Source organism: Myotis yumanensis, unplaced genomic scaffold (assembly GCF_028538775.1).
Source record: "Myotis yumanensis isolate MYYU_CA2020_CCGP unplaced genomic scaffold, mMyoYum1.0.hap1 SCAF_8, whole genome shotgun sequence".
In the NCBI taxonomy this organism is placed as follows: Eukaryota; Metazoa; Chordata; class Mammalia; order Chiroptera; family Vespertilionidae; genus Myotis; species Myotis yumanensis.
The window spans coordinates 88,838,512-88,857,409 of NW_027223759.1; the positions used below are offsets into that span (position 1 = coordinate 88,838,512).

An 18,898-nucleotide genomic window follows, 5' to 3' on the forward strand; every position below is an offset into this window, starting at 1 on the left:
ACATGCATATGTCAAGTAGGCAGGTGAATATATATGTCTGGAAATCAGGGAAAGGACCGATGTTAGAGATACATTTGGGATTCATTCGTCAGCATACAAATGGCATTTGGGATTAATTTATCAGCATTTCACATGGACTTGTAACCAGACAACCAAGGGGTCTGGGCTGCCTGTCACTACTTGAGCAAATTAAGCAGAGACAGGGCTGAGTCATATATGAGCATTTATTCCAATCCTGCCAGCAGTATGGGAGAGCAGCAGGTCAGCCACAAAAATCTGCTCTGCCCCTCTGCATAAACAAGCTGCTTATATTGAATAGAAAGGCAAAGATTACTTGGGAAAGTAAGAATTATAGGCATGGGGAAGTAGACATGGTATAGTCATTACAGGTTACTATTGATGCGGGATGGGGGGTGGGGCACAGAGGGCAGGAGCCTCAGGGTGCCCTGGGACCAGATTACAGGTGATAGGGGCTGGGGTTTGTAAAGAGCAGGTGCCTCCAGGACTAGATTATTTCATACATGAGGTTGTAAATCTTTCCATAATGACAGGCAGTTCTCAGAAGAAGGATGGACTGCATTCCAATGTGAGCTCCCATGTCCCAGGGCGTATAACTCCCAACCAAGTTAGGATGTGCTTTCTAATCAGAACAGAACCATCATGGTTAACAGAGCATGATTAATATTTCTTATAATTGTAGCTGGTCCCCAATAGTCTATTTCTGCCCCTAACAGACTGGGTGAGTGAAATGAGCCACAGAATGAGTGCAGTTTAAAAAAAGAAGACTCTGAAGATGGAGTCCAGGGAGATTCCAAAGGTTGGAATTTGGAAGTTAAAGGGGGACCAACAAGATAAATTAGACACAGGAAGAAACACCAGGTGAAAGTATGTCCTGCAAGCCTAATGACAATATGACCCACGAGCCGACAGCAAGTGCTGTGTTAAATGGTGATGAGAAGACAAGTAAGAAAAGACCATTGGATTTTGCAAGATGAGGTCATGGTACCTTGAGAAGTATTATTTTGCTGTAACACAGGGAGATAAATCATTGATATGGATTTAAAAAAATATATATGCAAAATTCAGAGACCAAGTATATATAAAATATCTCCAAGGATGTGAGCAATAAACTAAACAGAGAAAATATAATCAGATAAGAGGATAAAAGACCTCCTTCCCTGCCTTAGAGCACTTTTTTTAGTGTTTTGTTTGTTTGTTTGTTTTTTGTTGTTGTTGTTGTTGTTGTTGTTTGCTATTTATGTAATGTTTGCATGATTTATGCTTTGGGAAGCCATCCGATAGAGCTGGTAAATGTTGAAAAGAGAAGGAAAGTGCATAATGCTGAAGGAATGTTTCTACGTAGGATATGAGATTTAGCCCACAAGTGGTGGCTCAGGCCTTAGCTAGGGCCAATAACTCTATATAGTCAACAAGTCACAGAAAGAGTACAAAAACACAGATGCAGCTGGTTGGGTAAATGTGATGGTGAGTATATACCTTCTGAATGTTAAATCTTTTTCACAAGAAAGAAGAAAAAAATGTCATCTGCTGAGAGTAAATATGTAGTTAAGATTGTTGGTGGTATAGAAGACATGAGGAGGCTTAAAATGAGCACCTAGACCAGGGGTCCTCAAATTACTGCCCGTGGGCCACATGCAAATACAAATGTTGTATGTGTTCCCATTTTTTTTTTTTTTTTACTTCAAAATAAGATATGTGCAGTGTGCATAGGAATTTGTTCATAGTTTTTTTAAAACTATAGTCCAGCCCTCCAACTGTCTGAGGGACAGTGAACTGGCCCCCTGTTTAAAAAAGTTTGAGGACCCCTGACCTAGAATGTGGTCGGCAAACTCATTAGTCAACAGAGCCAAATATCAGCAATACAACGATTGAAATTTCTTTTGAGAGCCAAATTTTTTAAACTTAAACTATATAGGTAGGTACATTGTTATTAACTTAATTAGGGTACTCCTAAGGCTTAGGAAGAGCCACACTCAAGGGGCCAAAGAGTCACATGTGGCTCGCGAGCTGCAGTTTGCTGACCACGGAGACCTAGGAGATAAAAAAAATGGATGGATTAAAACAAATAAGGGGTGACTGCTGGGAAGATTTAAAGGTTAACTTCAGGTCATGATTCTAGAAAGGGTGGTGTGGACTCTGCCAATTCTCTATTGTCTCCTGTGTGATCTTTATACCATGAATTTTACACTGAAATTCTATGGAGTGCCTGCCACATACTGTACTTTTTAAAAAATCCTCACCCAAGGGTATTTTTTCATTGATTTTTATATAGAGTGAAAGAGAGGGAGAGAAAGGGAGAAAGAGTGAGAGAGATCAAGAGGGAGAGAGATAGAGAGAGAAAGCCTGGTTGTCTCCTGCATGTGCCCTGACCAGGGCCTGGGATTGAAAATACAACCATGGTACATGCCCTTGACCAGGATTTGAATCCACAACCTTTTGGTCCACAGGGCTGACACTCTAACCAGCCAGGGCCACATACTGTACTCTTCGGGCCAACTTTACCAATGCTCCCATAGAGTCCCTGCCTGAGCACTTCGCTCTCTCTTCATCTAGCCAATTCCTATTAACCTCCAAGACTCACTTTAGTCCTAACTTCACCCAGGAATTGAATACTGATGCCCCATGTCCTCCTCCATGCTCTCATTTCACATGGGCACACTTCTGTCTTAGCCCTGGCCAGTCTCTCATGATTTCCAATTCACTCATATGTCTTCCCATTCTACTACAATTCAGGGGTTATCATCTTAAGTAGGCATCAGAATCACCTGCTGACTCCCTTGCAAAGACGTTTCTGATTAAGTGGACCTGTTGTAGGGCCCAAGAATCTGCATTTCTAACAAGGCCCCAAGTAATGCTGATGCTGGTTGAAAGGGTGCAGCAACACTCTGAGAACCATTATTCACTCTTTTCAAAGACTGGGCCAAATGTAATTCATATCTATCTCCAGAACTTGGTTCCATACTGGGCGTGGGATAGAAGCTCAGAAAAGTGTTTTTTGAGCATCCAAGGCATAAAAAGAGGAAAATAAGTTACCTGAATGGTAAGCTCTCTTCCCTCTCGGTTAATCTTCAAGTGGTGCATCCTTCTATTAGCAAAGTTCTCTACCTCAAAGGTGAACACATGGGTTTCTTCCTTGCTCAGGTGATAGTGAACTTGTAAGCTTCCTTGAAAAATAAATGTTAGAAATTAGAATTAAAAATAAGACCCATAAAATTTAAAAGTATGATCAGATTGTATTTTAATTGATCATTATTATTCAATTAAATTGAAATTTTAAATTAAATAAGAAATCCATGCTTTAATTATTTTATCATTTAACTTTTTAAAAGATATGGTATTATTATAGCATTTGGGTCCATAAAGGAATCTCTGAGTATAGCTGCAAAATTAAAGCATGTGTGTGTGTGTGTGTGTGTGTGTGTGTGTAGGGAGAGTGTGTTATCAGAAACCAAAATACAGTTTGTAAAATAAAACAGCCACAAGTCTATTTTGTAATTGAATTATGAATTATGAAAATTTTAATAAGACAAAGTGTTTTTCTACTCTTTTTTTAATTCCTACCATATCTTATTCCTCCTTTTCTTCCTAATTGCCTTCATAAAATTTCATAATCTATAATGTGAAATAACCTAAGGCAGAAGATAAGATTATTTTGGGTTATGAGGCCATTACCTAACAGTCAGCTAAGAGGAGAAGCTCCCTATAGTCAATCCTGGTTTTCTTATCTCCTCTTCTTTTGGTTCTGATTATAAGCATCACATTCCTGAAGGGAATTTGGAGTGTTTTACAATCCAACACTTTGGCTCATTCATACACATATTTATATTCTGTATGTATTTGTCCATTTTAGAAATCACTTCTATTTCATACATCTTTTCAAACACCTACTTCACAACCATTCATTTTAGATATCAATAATCTCAATGGGAATCTTGTTAAAGAATTCTGAAGCTTCCTTAACATCACAATTTATGTCAAAAACACCCCAACAAAGCAAATAAATACCTAAATCAAATATTAACAGGCAGAAAGGGAGATATTGACAATAACACAATAGTAATAGGGTATTTTAAAACCTCACTCACATCAATGAATAGGTCATCCAGATCTAATATCAACAAGTGGCTTTAGCAATACATTAGAGCATATGGACTTAACATATGCCTCCAGAATATTATACCCCAAATCAGCAGAATTCACATTCTTTTCAAGTGTATCTCCAGTATTTTCCAGAATAGACCACACGTTAAGCCACAAAACAAATCTCAGTAATTTTAAGACTATTGAAATCATATCAAGTATCTTCCTCATTATTGATGTTAAAAAACTAGAAATCTATTACAATAAGAAAGTTGGAAAAAAATACAAACACAGGTTACCAAACAACATGTTACTAAACAAGCATTAGGTTAATAAAGTAATCAAGCAGACATAAAACAGTATTTTAAGACAAATAAAAATGGAAACACAATGATAGAAAATTGTTAGGATGCAGCAAAAGCAGTTAAAAGAGGGAAATTCATAGTGTTGTGTGCCTACATCAAGAAACAAGAAAAGTATCAAATAAATAATCTAAATTTACACCTAAAGGAAATAGAAAATAAAGAACAGAGAGAACCAAAATGGTGGCATAGGTAAACACTGATACATACCACCTTCCACAACCACATAAAAATTTCAAATAAAATGCAAACCATGATTCAGAACTGCCTGAAATTTAGAGAAGTAAAGAAGAAAGTCCTACAATTAGAGAAGTAAAGAAAAAAGCACATTGAGACTGAAACTTTGCAGGCCAGAAGGGAGTTGCAAGAAATGTTCAAAGTGATGAATGACAAGGACCTACAACCAAGATTACTCTACCCAGCATAGTTCTCATTTAGAATTGAAGGTCTGATAAAGAGCTTCACAGACAAGAAAAAGCTAAAGGAGTTAGTCACCACCAAGCCAGTACTACATGAAATGCTGAAGGGATTTTTTAAGAAGAGGAAGAGGAGGAAGAGGAGGAGGAGGAGGAAGAAGAAGAAGAAAAAGAAAGAAGAAGAAGAAAAAGAAGAAGAAGAAGAAAATAAAAATGGCAATAAATACGTATCTATCAACATTGAATGTAAAAATCAAAATAAAGGAACAAAAAAATCTAATTAACAAAATAAAGTGATGAATAAAATAGAATCAGAGGGATGGAAACATGGAACAGACTGACAAATCTTGGAAGGAAGGGGGTGGGGGAGACAGAAAGATACTAACCAAAGATGTTATATGCATGTGTGCATTAACTCTGCAGACAATAGGGTGGTGAAGGCCTGGAGTGGGGTGGGAACCAGAGGGAGGTGGGCAATGGGAAATAAAAAGAGGAACATCTATAATAATCTCAATAATAAATATTTTAAAAAAAGAAAATGAAGAACAAACAAAACCCAAAGTGAGTAGAAGAAAGGAAATAAAGATCAAAGCAGAAAAAAATAAAATGGGACCAAAAAAATAAACAATAGAAAAAGTTGACAAAACTAAGCTAGTTTATTTTTAAAGAAAAAAAAAAAAATAGATGAAGCTTCAGCCAGTCTTACCAAGGAAATAAAAAAGATAGAGGACTCAAATGAAATCAGAAATGAAAGAGAAGTAATAATCAACAACACAGAAATATCTACACTAATAAAAGAGAAACATGGTAATTAGCGTATGACCGCTACCCTTTTCATTGGCTAATCAGTGAGTATATGCAAATTAACTGACAACCAAGATGGCGGCCGGCAGCCATGCACTGAAGCGAACAGGGAGGCTTGCTTGCTCCAGTGACTGGCAGACTCCAACGTTCCCTGCCTGACTTGCCGGCCTGTCAGCTGCAATTCTAAGCAACCATGTTGCAAATATAGAAGCTAAACTAAACCCCAGAAACCTGCTTTAGTCAGCCGGGCTTCAGCCAGCCGGACCGCAACATTGTATCAAATACAGAAGATAAAGAAAGGCCAGAGCCGAGGCCTCAGAGCTAAAGCCGGCCCAGAATAAAAAAAAAAAAAAGAAAAGAAAAGAAAAAAAAAAAAGGAGCAGTTGGGAGCTTCAGTCACCTGCCAGCCTGAAAACGGCCCTCAGCCCCTCAGCCAGGCTGGCCAGGCACCCCAGTGGGGACCCCCACCCAGATTCAAGACACCCTTCAGGGCAAACCAGCCGGCCCCCACCAGTGCACCAGGCCTCTATTCTATATAGTAAAAGGGTAATATGCCTCCCAGCACCGGGATCAGCGGAGCCGCGAGGCCTCCCGGCACCAGGATCAGGGTGACAGGGGGCAGTGCCCAAACCCCCTGATCGTCCTGTGGCTCTGTGTGTGACAGGGGGCGGGGCCACAACCTCCCTATCTGCCCACCTCTGTTCGTGACAGGGGAAGATACCCCAACCCCCTGATCAGCCCTGCTCTGTGCCTGATAGGGGGGAGCTCCCCAACCCCCTGATCGGCCCTGCTCTGTGTGTGACAGGGTGCAGCACCCCAACCCCCTGATCAGCCCTGCTCTGTGTGTGACAGGGTGCAGCGCCCCAACCCCCTGATCGGCCCTGCTCTGTGGGTGATAGAGGGCGGTGCCCCAACCCCCCATCCTCCACAGGCCCTGCTCTGCGTGTGATGGGGTAGAGCCATCACCTCTCCATCGGCACTGCCCTGAGTGTGACAGTGGCGGCGCCCCAACACCCTGATTGGCCCTGCTCTGTGTGTGACAGGGGGTGGTGCCCCAACTCCCCAGTCGGCCCTGCTCTGAGCCCGACCAGGGGCTGCACCTAGAGATTGGGCCTGCCCTCTGCCCCCCCGGAGCAGGCCTAAGCCAGCAGGTCGTTATCTCCTGAGGGGTCCCAGACTGCGAGAGGGCACAGGCCGGGCTGAGGGACCCCCCTCTCCCCCCAGAGTGCATAAATTTTTGTGCACCGGGCCTCTAGTATAGTATTATAAAAGAATACTATGAACAAAAAATTAGACAAGAATAAATGGATAATATCCTAGAAACATGTAATCTTCTAAGATTGAACCAGGAAGAAACAGAAAACCTGAACATACTGATTAATATCTACAATAATTAAAGTTTAATATGCTAATTAGACTGGACAGCTGAATGACCTTCAGGACGTTATTCCAGATGAAGCCCTGGCAGCGGGGGCCAAGGCAGAGGCGGCTAGGGGTGATGAGGCAGGCAGGTGAGCAGTTAGGGGCGATCAGGCAGGCAGGCAGAGTGGTTAGGGTGATTAGGCAGGCAGGTGAGAGGTTAGGGCTGATCAGGTTGGCAGGTGAGTGGTTAGGGATAATGACGCAGGCAGGCAAGTGGTTAGGAGCTAGCGGTCCTGTATTGAGAGAGGGAAGTCCGACTGCCAGTTTAGGTCTGATCCCGCACCAGCAGTCAGACATCCCCCAGAGTCCCAGATTGCGAGAGAATGCAGGTTAGGCTGAGGGACCCTCCGCCCCCCCGCACCCCGTGCACTAATTTCATGCACCAGGCATCTAGTTCCATATAAAAAGAAAAATGAATCAGTACTCAAAAAGCAAAACAAAACAAAAAGAAACAAACAATAAAACACTCAACAAACAAAATTGTAGGACCAGACATATTCAAGGTAATTGCAGCCAAACAATCAAAATTTAAAATTATTTAAAATTATTTTTTTTAAAAAAATGAAGCAGGAAAGCTTTCAAGCTCATTCTATGAGGCCAATGTTACCTGATACCAAACAGTACAATGAAACTACTAAAATAGAAAATTATAGGCCAAGATTCCTGATAGAGATAGAAGCAAAATTTCTCAAAAAAATATTAGCAACTCAAATACAACAATACATTAAAAAGATAATGCAATATGATCAAGTGAAATTTATTCCAGGAATTACAAATTCTTCAATATCCACAGAGTAATCAATGTGCTGTACCATAACAACAAAATAAAGGAGAAAAATAATGACATCTCAATAGATTCAGAAAAGGAATCACCAAAATTCAACATTCTTTTTATTATAAAACACTTAAAAAAGTAGCTATAAAAAAAGACATGCCTCAACATACAAAAGGCTGTACAGCAAACCATAAGCAAGCATAATATTCAATGGTTAAAAGCTGAAAGCTTTTTCTCTCAGATCAGGAACAAGATAAGCATGTACACTTTCACTACTCTTATTCAACATAATATTGGAAGCAACAGCCAAGGCAACCCCACAAGAAAAGTAAATAAAATATTCAAACAGAAAATAAAGTAAAATTCTTACTATTTGCAGATAAATAAAACTATATTATAGAAAACTTTAAACATCCCAATAAAAATTGTTAGAACTAATATTTGAATAAAATAAAGTTAAAGAATGCAAAATTAATATTCTATTGTTTTCTATGCAAAAGTGAGTTATCAGTAAGAGAAATTAAGAAAATAATTCCATTTACAATTGAAACAAAAACAATAAAATACCTAGAAATAAATTTAACCAAGGAAGTAAAAGACTTGTGTTCTGGAAATTATAAGACTTTGATAAAAGAAAGTGAAGAAGACACAAATAAAAGAAAAGCTAAACTATGGTCATGTACTCAAATAATTAACATTGTTAAAATGCCCACTGCTCAAAGCAATCTACCAATTTATCACAATGCCTATCAAAATACCAATGGCATTTTTCACAAAAGACCCAGGATAGCCAAAGGAATCTTGAGAAAAAAGAACAAAGTTCGAGTATCACATCCTCTGATTTCAAACTATATCTCAAAACTATAGAAATCAAATCAGTATGATACTGGCACAAAAACAGATAGATCAATGGAGCAGAATAAACATCCCAGAAATAAGCCCAACTAATCTGTGACAATGAAGGCAAAATCTATAAGGGGAAAAGATAGTCTCTTCAATAAATGGAGTTGTAAATACAAAACACACATATACAAAAAGTGAAACTAGGACATTTTCCTACACCATATACAAAAATGAACTCAAAGTGAATGAAAGGCTTAATTGTAATACCTGACACTCCTAGAAGGAAACTCTTTACATCCTTCTATCAATGTTATTTTTTTTAATATGTCTCCTTGGGCAAAGGCAACAAAAGCAAAAGAAGTCAAGTGGAACTACATCAAACTAAAAAAAACATTTGCACAGCGAAGAAAGCCATCAATAAAATGTAAAGGCTACTTATTGAAATGGAGAAGATATTTGTGAATTATATATCTGGTAAAAAGTTATATTATAAAATATATAAAGAACTCATACAACTCAACATCAAAAAACAAACAATCCATTTTAAAAAAAAATGAGCAGAGGATCTGAATAGACATGTCTCCAAACAAGACATAGAGATGGTCAATAGACATATGAAAAAATATTCAAAATTACTAATTATAAGGGAAATGCAAATCAAAGCTATGGGATATTTCACACCTGGTAGAATGGCTATTATCACAAAGAAAAAAGTAACAAGTGTTGCCACTGATGTGGAGAAAAGGGAACCCTAGTGCACTGTTGAGGGATTGTAAATTAGTGCAGCCACTCTGGTGGTTCCTCAAAAAGAAACAAACAAACAAACAAAAAACTACTGTACAACCCAGCAATTCCACTTCTGAATATTCATCCAAAGAAAACAAAAATAATAATTTGAAAAAATACATGCATGCCTATATTCATTGCAATATTATTTACACTAGCCAAGATATGAATGTAACCTAGATATTCATTGATAGGTAATTGGATAAATAAGATGTGCTTTATACATAGGATGAAATGTTACCCAAACATAAAATAGAGTGAAATCTTGCCATTTACAATAACATGGATGGATCTAGAGGGTATTATGTTAAGTAAAGTAAGTTGGACAGAGAAAGACAAAGACTGTCTGATTTTACTTATTTGTGAATTCTAAAAAACACACAAAACAAATGAACAAACAAAATTAAACAAAAACAAACTCATAGAACAGATTGATAGTTGCCAGAAGAAAAAGGGTGGGGGAGCACTGAGAAAGAAGACAAGAATTAAGTACAAACTTCCAGTTATAAAATGTCATACGGATGTAATGCACAGCATAAGCAATAGAGTTAACACCATCATCATAACTATGATGACAGATGGTCAGTAGACTCATTGCTGTGATCATTTTGTAAGATATAGAAATGTTGAGTCATTATGTTGTACACCTGAGCTGGTATAATGATTTATGTCAATTATAATTAAAAATAAATTAATAACAAATAAAACATCTCAACCAGTTATTTTACAGCCCTACATATATTGATCTTATTTTGTTTGGTGTTTTTTGCAACAAATCCCTTCCAGAATTTCTCAATGCAATATCCTGAAACCTTTCACTAACTAATAATATCTAATAAAGAAGTAATATGCTAATTGACCCTCACACCATCACAAATATTGCCCACAGCCAATAAGGAGGGAATATGCTAACTGACTGCCCCATCCTCAAAGATGGCAGCTCCCACAGCCACAAGATGGCTGGCAGGGGAGGGCAGTTGTGGGTGATCAGGCCAGCAGCGGAGGGCAATTAGGGGTGACCAGGCCAGAAGAGGAGGGCAGTTAGGGGCAACCAGGCCAGAAGGGGAGGGTAGTTACAAGTGACTGGGCTGGCAGGGGAGGGCAGTTGGGGGGAACCAGGCAGGCAGGGGAGGGCAGTTGGGGGAGATTAAGTTGGCAGGGGAGCAGTTAGGCATCAATCAGGCTGGCAGGGGAGTGATTAGGGGGTGATCAGTCTGGCATACAGAAGTGGTTAGGGGCAATCAGACAGGCAGGCAGGCAGGCGAGCAGTTGGGAGCCATCAGTTCCGGATTGTGAAGGGGATGTCCCAGATTGGAGAGGGTACAGGCTGAACTGGAAACACCCCCCTCCAGTGCATGAATTTCATGCTCTGGGTCTCTAGTTTTCTTATAATTCATAGGAAGAAAAAACCCAATTCTTAACTTAAAAATAAGTTTGAGCCCTGGCTGGCTTTCTCAGTTGTTAGAGCACCAGCCTGCACTCCAACAAGTCATGGGTTTGATTCCTGATCAAGGGTATGTGTCTGGGTTGCATGCTCCATCCCTGGCCCAGATCACCAGGGTGCATGCAGGAGACAACCCATTGATGTGTCTCACATGAATGTCTCTCTCTCTCTATCTCTCTCTCTCTCTCCCTCCCTCTCTTCTTTCACTCTTTCTAAATATTAATGGAAAATATTGTCCAATAAGGATTAATAAAATATAATAAGTTTGACACCACTAAAGAGTGACTTTCAGTCTGCTACAAGGCACTGGGTTGAGATAGAGAATAGTGTGGGGTCAGGAAAGGAGGCTAATTTACCAGCTTCCTCCAGTATCTTCTTTAACTGCTTAGTCAATGAGCTAAGAGGCAAATTTCTCCTTCCAGCATGTACTCTGGTGATTCAGCAGATTGGCATCAAGTTCTTGGAGGGCACTATCATGTCTGCTGGACTCAGGGTTCTCCTGCAGTGCCTGCCCTCAAGCTCTTCTCCACTATATGCTTTATCTGCATGTTTTCCTTTTCTCCATAGAGTTTCTCATGCCCATCTTTCCTTCTGTTAACAAGTTTATAGTCCCATAGACCACTGACTGAGGGAAGACAATGTCTAGAAATATAATAAACCAAAATATTCATTGTTCTGACCAGGAGTTCACTATGATTTATCTAAAGAACTATAATGCATCCTTTCCTATTTGGTCTCAGTTATATTTTTATGTTAGTATATATACAATAGAGAGCATACATCTTCATTGTGTACATATAGATGGCGATAAAATGTTCACAATATGGAAATTAGAAATGAAATAGATTTTTGTCCCATTTAGGGCTTTTCCAAATATTATTCTAGAATAAACATACATATAATGGAATGAGCTTTGTCACCAGCAAGTGCTCTGTAAAAGTGTCAACAGAGCCCATTAATATTGGAGCCCTCTAGTTGTAGCAAGATCATGTTTTTTTAAAGTCTTTAGGCAAAATCTATGACATGTTTTACTTTTCAGAATCAGATAATAGGGAATATCAATGTCACTTTTAAAAACTGAGAGGGGAATTTATGTTTATACAAAATATTTAAACACAATGATAAGGAATCTATTTTAAATCAAGAAGGGTTAGTCATATTCTGGTAAACTTTCTTGCTACTGCAAGGACAAAGTTACAATATGGCTTATATCATGCTTGAGTTTCTACTTATAACTCCCTTTTCATCTAAAATACATTTTCCCCTGCATTTTACAAGTAAAAAAACATAGGTGCTAAGAGGTAAATAATTTTTCATCATTCATAACGAGTGATGGACTCAGATTTAGAAACTAAATCTGGCTGTCTCCAAGAAACATGGTTTTCCCATAGACCACATGTGACCAGCTCAGCCTAGAACTCTCTTCCACTCCAGACTTTCTAATTGAGCTTACTTCTGCCCATTCTCCAAAGTTCAGTGTAAGATTACCTCTTCCAGAAACCCTTTCCTGACTTCTGTTCCCATAAGCACTGTGCTCACCTCTATCTAAGCATGTACTGGGTTGTGTTGTTTACTTACTTGCCTGTCTCTTACACAATCTGTTAACTCCTTGGGAATCTGTACATGTGTAATATATCTGTACCTTCCCAGTGCCTGGTCCATTGTAAATATTCAGTAAATTTGAAAGGTAGGGAATAAAGAAGGAAGGGAGAAGGTGAGAAAAAGGAGGGATTAAAGAAGGAAGAAAGGGTAGAAGGGAGTGAGTGCAGGATGGACAAAGATAGGAAGGTCCACAAAAATTCAGTGGAGCTTAGAAAATTGTTTACATCTAAAAAAAATGTTTTTGACGTAGTATAAATAAGAGTGGTACTTATTCTCTTTTTAAAAATATTTTTATGTTTTGTTTTATTTATTGACGAGAGAGAGAGAGAGAGAGAGAGAGAGATTTGTTGTTCCACTATTTATTCATTCATTGGTTGATTCTTATATATGCCCTGCCACAGGATTGAACCCTCAATCTTGGTATATCTGGATGACACTCAAACGAACTGAACTACCCAGCCAGGGTGGTACTTATTCTCAACTAGAGGCCCGGTGCCCAAAATTTGTGCACAGAGGTGGGGGTTCCCTCAGCCCAACCTGCACCCTCTCCAATTGGGGACATCTCTCTCACAATCTGGGACCACTGGTTCCTAACCACTAACCTGCCTGACTGCCTGATCACCCCTAACCTCTCTGCCTGCCTGCCTGATCTCGTGCCCAATGGCCCTTCCCTGCCAGCCAATTTGTTTCTGATTGGTCAGTTTCTATGCCAGTTAGCGTCAGAAGCTCCACCTCCTAGGCAGCCATTGGCTCCTTATATTCACCCAGATTTGGTTCTGATTGGTCAGTTTCTATGCCAGTCAGCATCAAAGGCTCCGCCTCCTAGGCAGCCATTGACTACTCACATTCACCCAGATTTGGTTCTGATTGATCAGTTCCTATGCCAGTCAGCATCTCTGGGCCTATCAACAGGGCCTGATCAGAAAGGAGGGGCTGATCAGCAGCCCCTGTGGAGGCCTGGAGAGAAATGGAGGCATGGCTGTTGGCCTGGCCAGGAGAGGAAGAGAGGAAAGTTCTGATCAATGGCTGCCACAGAGGCTACGGATCAGACCCTGTCTCTCTCTTTCTGCCGGCCTCTCTCTGGGCCTGATCCACAGCCCCATTGACAGTCAGTGCAGTGGCAACCAAGCACTTCTGGTCTGGTTGAGACTTTGGTGGTAATCGGTTGTTTTGACCCTGACTCTTTATTATATAGACTAGAGGCCTGGTGCACAAAAATTTGTGCACTTGGGGGCGTCCCTCAGCCCAGCCTGTGCCCTCTCACAGTCTGGGACCCCTCAGGGGATGTCCATCTGCTGGCTTAGGCCCACTCCCTGGGGGATTGGGCCTAAGTTGGCAGTCAGACATCCCTGTAGCAGCCCGGGAGCCTTCAGGGGATGTCCATTTGCCAGCGGGGAGCAGGCCTAAGCTGAAGTCGGACATCCTTAGCGCTGCTGAGGAGGCAGGAGAGGCTCCCACCACCACCGCTGTACTGGCAGCCGTCAGCCTGGCTTGTGGCTGAGCAGAGCTCCCCCTGTGTGAGAGCACTGACCACCAGGGGACAGCTCCTGAATTGAGCGTCTGGCCTCTGGTGGTCAGTGTGTGTCATAGTGACGAGTCATTCCCAGTCCTTCTGCTGTTAGGGTCAATTTGCATATTACCCTTTTATTACATAGGATAGAGGCCTGGTACATGGGTGGAGGCCAGCTTGTTTGCCCTAGAGGGTGTCCCGGATCAGGGTGGGGGTCCCCCTGGGGTGGCTGGCCAGCCTGGGTGAGGGGCTGAGGGCCGTTTTCAGGCTGGCCACACCCACTTCAGGGTAGGGGGGTCCTGCTGGGGTGCCTGACCAGTCTGGGTGAGGGACTTATGGCTGTTTGCAGGCTGGCCAAGCCCCCCAGCGGGGACCCTCACCCCATGAGGGTGTGGCCATCCTGGGTGAGGGACTGATGGCTGTTTGCAGGATGGCCACAACCCCCTGCCACCCAAGCTCTCAGTGGAGGCTGGCTGGAAGCAGGTATCTGGGATTTATTTATCTTCTATAATTGAAACTTTGTTGCCTTGAGCAGAGGCCACAGCCAGCCAAGGCAGGCAGGAAGCTTGGCTTCCTCCATTGCCGGGGCAACCAAGCTTCCTGCTTGCTCCAGCTCTGTGGCTTCCAGCCACCATCTTGGTTGGGTTAATTTCCATATAGTCATCCCTTTGACCCCCAGAGCAAGGATGATGGGTCAGGTACAGGTATAGAAACTCACTGGCCATAAAGCTCTGGATGTTAGCAAGGGGCAAAACTGGGAAAACAAGAGCCTCGCCCCCAGGGTAATCTACCCTCCCCAAGCAAATAACTAGTCAGGCAACTAAGATCCTGATCCTTTTTTTCCCTAAAGATCACATCTAGGCCTCAGTTATATTTCAGCTACAGGCCTAGAAAGTCAGCAAAACTAGACAAGTGACACTGTGGCTGCCTCCCAAGTCCCTCAACAGGACTGTTCTCGAGCCTTCACCAACCAGTCTCTCGGGGAAATCATGCTGCTGCGACCCCTCGTCCAGCTCACTACTATCAAAGTCCGTTCCCCTGTGATCTCCATGTTCCTCCTCAGCAGGAAGTAAATACAGAAGATGTGACCTTTGTCCCTATTCCATAAAACAAAAGGCTGGGATGCTAGGTCTGATCAAATAATTGAATCCGTACCCCCTCCCCTGGGGACTGACCTTTAGGCCACTTCACAATGGAAGCAATATTAGCAGCTGGCTTATGATGGGGTGGAGAGAAGATTTTTGTGGGTAACCTGCTACTCTCCCATGCTGCCCACAGTATCAAAATGAATGTTCATATATAACTCAACCCTGTCTCTGCTTAACTGGCTCAAGTAGTGACAGGCAGCATGGACCCATTGATTGTCCCATTAGACAAATACCCACAAATCCAGGCTGGGTCTCTATGTAAGACAGTCTGAATATAGATTTTGGTCAGCCATCATTGGAAAGATCTGGTCTTTCAAAAAAAAGCTTTTATTGTATTTATCACCAACCTGCTCAGTTCTTAATTTGTACATTTTAAAATTTGTTTAGTGATTTCTATCCCCATTTAATTACAAGCTCCATGATTAGAGAGCTTTATCCATGCTTTTCTCTAGGATATGCCCACTGCCAAGAAACAATGTCTTGTATATATTGGGGGCTCAATAAACATGTAGATAATAACTTTTAATAGAATGAATAAATAGTAGGTAGTTTCAGTAACATATAAAATATTTTATCTCACCCATGCTTAAACATATATAATTCAAATAATGATTACACAGTTGATAATACTAATAAATACAATTAAACAGCTGATAATACTAATGATTAAACAGTTAATAATTATCATTGCTATGGCTACAAATGTTAGCATTGCTGTGGTTATAATCAGTATTATTAAAATATCATTGGTTGCCCATTTTGTTCTAGAGATTATCTTAAATGTTTTTCTTTTATTTCATTTCTAGACCTCAGAAAACATATTATACTCATTATTATTTTATGCTAATTTTACAATAAGGAAACATTTTGGTTTGTCTAGCCTGGTTGGACATTTGCTTATCAGCCATGTCACACAGGACTTCACCCTAACCTGTGATATTTGCTTCCTAAAAGGCAGCAGAAATGCTTTGCGTCTCTTCCTCAGCACCCACCACACAAAGATCCAGCATTTCATAAAAGCCTTGGTGTGTGTCTGTGTGAAAATTCCACTTAGTGAGAGTTCACAGAAGAAAACACTAAAAATCACTTTGTGGTCATTCTGAAGCCACACTCAATTGTCCAGAGCTTGTCCTGGACAATTAAATGCTAAATTTAATGAGATGTCTCCATTTTTTTTTTTTTTTTAAATCTTATATTGTTAAGCTTCTTGGAAGAGAAAATTTAAACTGAAAAGAATTTCAAGCTCCATGGAAGATAAAAGTTAATTTTCATGGCAAAGTTAAACATTCAGGTTGTTCTCTCTAGTTTCTATTTTGGACAAGGTGAGGACAGATTAGTATGGAGAAGAACCAGCCATCCTAAAGAAAACATTCTCAGCTACTGGAGAATTTCTCATGAGTCAGTAGCTGCAATGTGCTGAGCATTCCCAGATCCACTCAGCTATGATGGTTTTCTAGGGCTCAATTCATTTCTTATTCAGAACAACCTTGAAAACTCTCAGCGGAAGCAATAAACAGGTACCAAATCCTCTGGCCTGTTTGGTGATGGGTTCTGGTTTACTTCATTCAGTCTTATTTTAAGCACCTTAATAAGCAAAGATTATCTTCCATTTCAGTGCTTCTGTTTACATTTGCAGAAAATATTCCACAACCTGCTTTACCTTTAACTCAAAAGTTATTTGCATAGGCAGAGAGTCCCTTTACTGGTAATAAATGCTGACCCCATGTCCCCTTCCCAGGGCATCCTGTCCAGGCCGTTCCCCTACTGCCTGTGGCATGGAAAGGCAGACATTTTTCAACAAAAGAAGAATACATTAGTTATAACACTAGGGGCTTCTTTGATTTTTATTTTTTAGTTGGTATGAATGAATGAAGCCACACTGATTCCTCTGGTTCAGGCTTCTGTCCTGAATTCAGTCCTTACAGTGTATCTAAAAGGCACAGCCCACAAAACTCCATGGGAGGGACTGGGTGATGCCCTATGTGCTGATCCAGTTCTTTGAGCTTCTAAAGATCTGCTTTTCTCTCTTCTGAGACCCCATGTGAGTTCACTTTCATTTAAAAACTCTCTCCTCTTATCTGTATATGAATGATGGGGTGATAGATCCTCCCTTCCCCCAACTGGTGGGCGGAGTATGACGTAACCTGCAGCCCGGGAATACCTGAGTGACTAACCATGAACCCTATATGGACTATACATTGAACCACCAATCAGCACCTGCCAAACACCCTAAGCCCTTGTTCCTATATGGACCATACATTAAGCCACTAAGCAGCGTGCGCCAAATACACTAAGCCCCCATTCCTTCCCATTCCGCCCCTCAGAAGGTGTGCTCACCTCTGCACAGGCTGCTGTTCTCCCCTTGCAAGACAGCCCAGCAGGTCTCTTTCCCCTAATAAAGCCTGTAATCCTGGTTTCCAACTCCTGACTGGTCTCCCATGGGGTATGAAGGCAGTGGTCATTAAGACTCAACATAGTAGTTTTTAAACTATTCAGGATGAGGTAGCTTTGTCAATTTTATGTTCACTTTTTACTATCCAATTGCTTTTAGATAGAAATGCTTTTGATCTTAAAATGATACAATATTTGGAACTAATAGTCATTTTATGTGTGTTTTTTGAACACCTAAATTTTTTTTTGATGACTACAGATATTGACAGTGTAAAGCAATGAAAATTCCCAGAAATATTGTGTCATGATTTGTGAATTGTTACCTGGTTGACTGAAATGTTACTGAGAACCACTGCCTCTCCTACCAAGGAGATCCTGCCCGTGTCCTTACATTTCCCGTGGAGCCCAGTGCAGAGAGCAGTACCCACGCCAACCTGCAGCAAGAGAAGTCCACACCCAGGATGTGTCAGGGACCGTGTTTGAACACTGGCTTAGAGAAGAAAGACACAGCCTTTCTCTCAAGACACGTGTATCCTAGTGAGAAACCTCCAACAATAAGGAGACTATTACAATACGGTGAAGAGAAGTGCTGGAAAAAGACATGCGCAGGTAAGAAAACTGGAAAATCAAGACAGATTTGCCCAGGTGATAAATCCCCAGTGGGAGTCCCAAAGGGCACGTGAATGTTAACCACGTGGACAAGAAAAAGAGGGTTTTACTAGAGGAAATCCTGTGACAGAGGCAGGGAGGACAAGAGGATGAGGCGCATGTCTGTGGTGGGTGGGAGGTAGGGACGCATGCATGTGGAGAATAAGTAGAGACAATACCTACTGAAAAGTTTGGAATGTCAACCAAAACTGTGTCCCTTGAGGAAGCCATTATATCTATTGAGCCATAATGTTTTAACTCATTATTTTATTTTTTTCTAAGTGTTATTTACAAAGATAATTTCAAAAGACCTCCATTGGATGGTGACCATGATGCATGTTCTAATGTTTCATTCCCGTAGTGAAGGTGGGGATTTGACCCACAGCACAAATGCATGCATATAACAGGGAGGTGGCCACACTGCCTTTAGTAAGCAGGTCTGGAAGCTACGCTCAACGTCCAGTACTGTGTGCACCACGTAACGGAGTGGTGACAAAGTAACATCCAAAAGCAAACATGTCTGATCTACACGGCATGATATATATTTTTAAAAATTTAAACCTGAAAAGTCTAGCATGGTCAGAATGTGCCACACTCCTGTTTCTCCTGTGCCTTTCGTGTTTTCCCAGTTCCTGCCAGTCCCGTG

At 41.0% G+C, this 18,898-nt stretch overlaps 1 protein-coding gene across 3 annotated transcripts in view; it reads right to left on the minus strand.

Moving 5' to 3' along the window:
• CNTNAP5 (contactin associated protein family member 5) overlaps positions 1-18,898 on the minus strand; it is an 857,999-nt gene that overhangs the window by 78,396 nt on the left and 760,705 nt on the right. For 2 of the 3 annotated variants that reach the window (XM_070423164.1, XM_070423162.1), the window contains exon 20: positions 3,055-3,185. The exons of the other annotated variant lie outside the window; for it this stretch is intronic. In XM_070423164.1, coding sequence (XP_070279265.1) covers positions 3,055-3,185 — 131 coding nt within the window. The remainder of the gene's footprint in view (positions 1-3,054; positions 3,186-18,898) is intronic. 3 annotated transcript variants of the gene reach the window in all.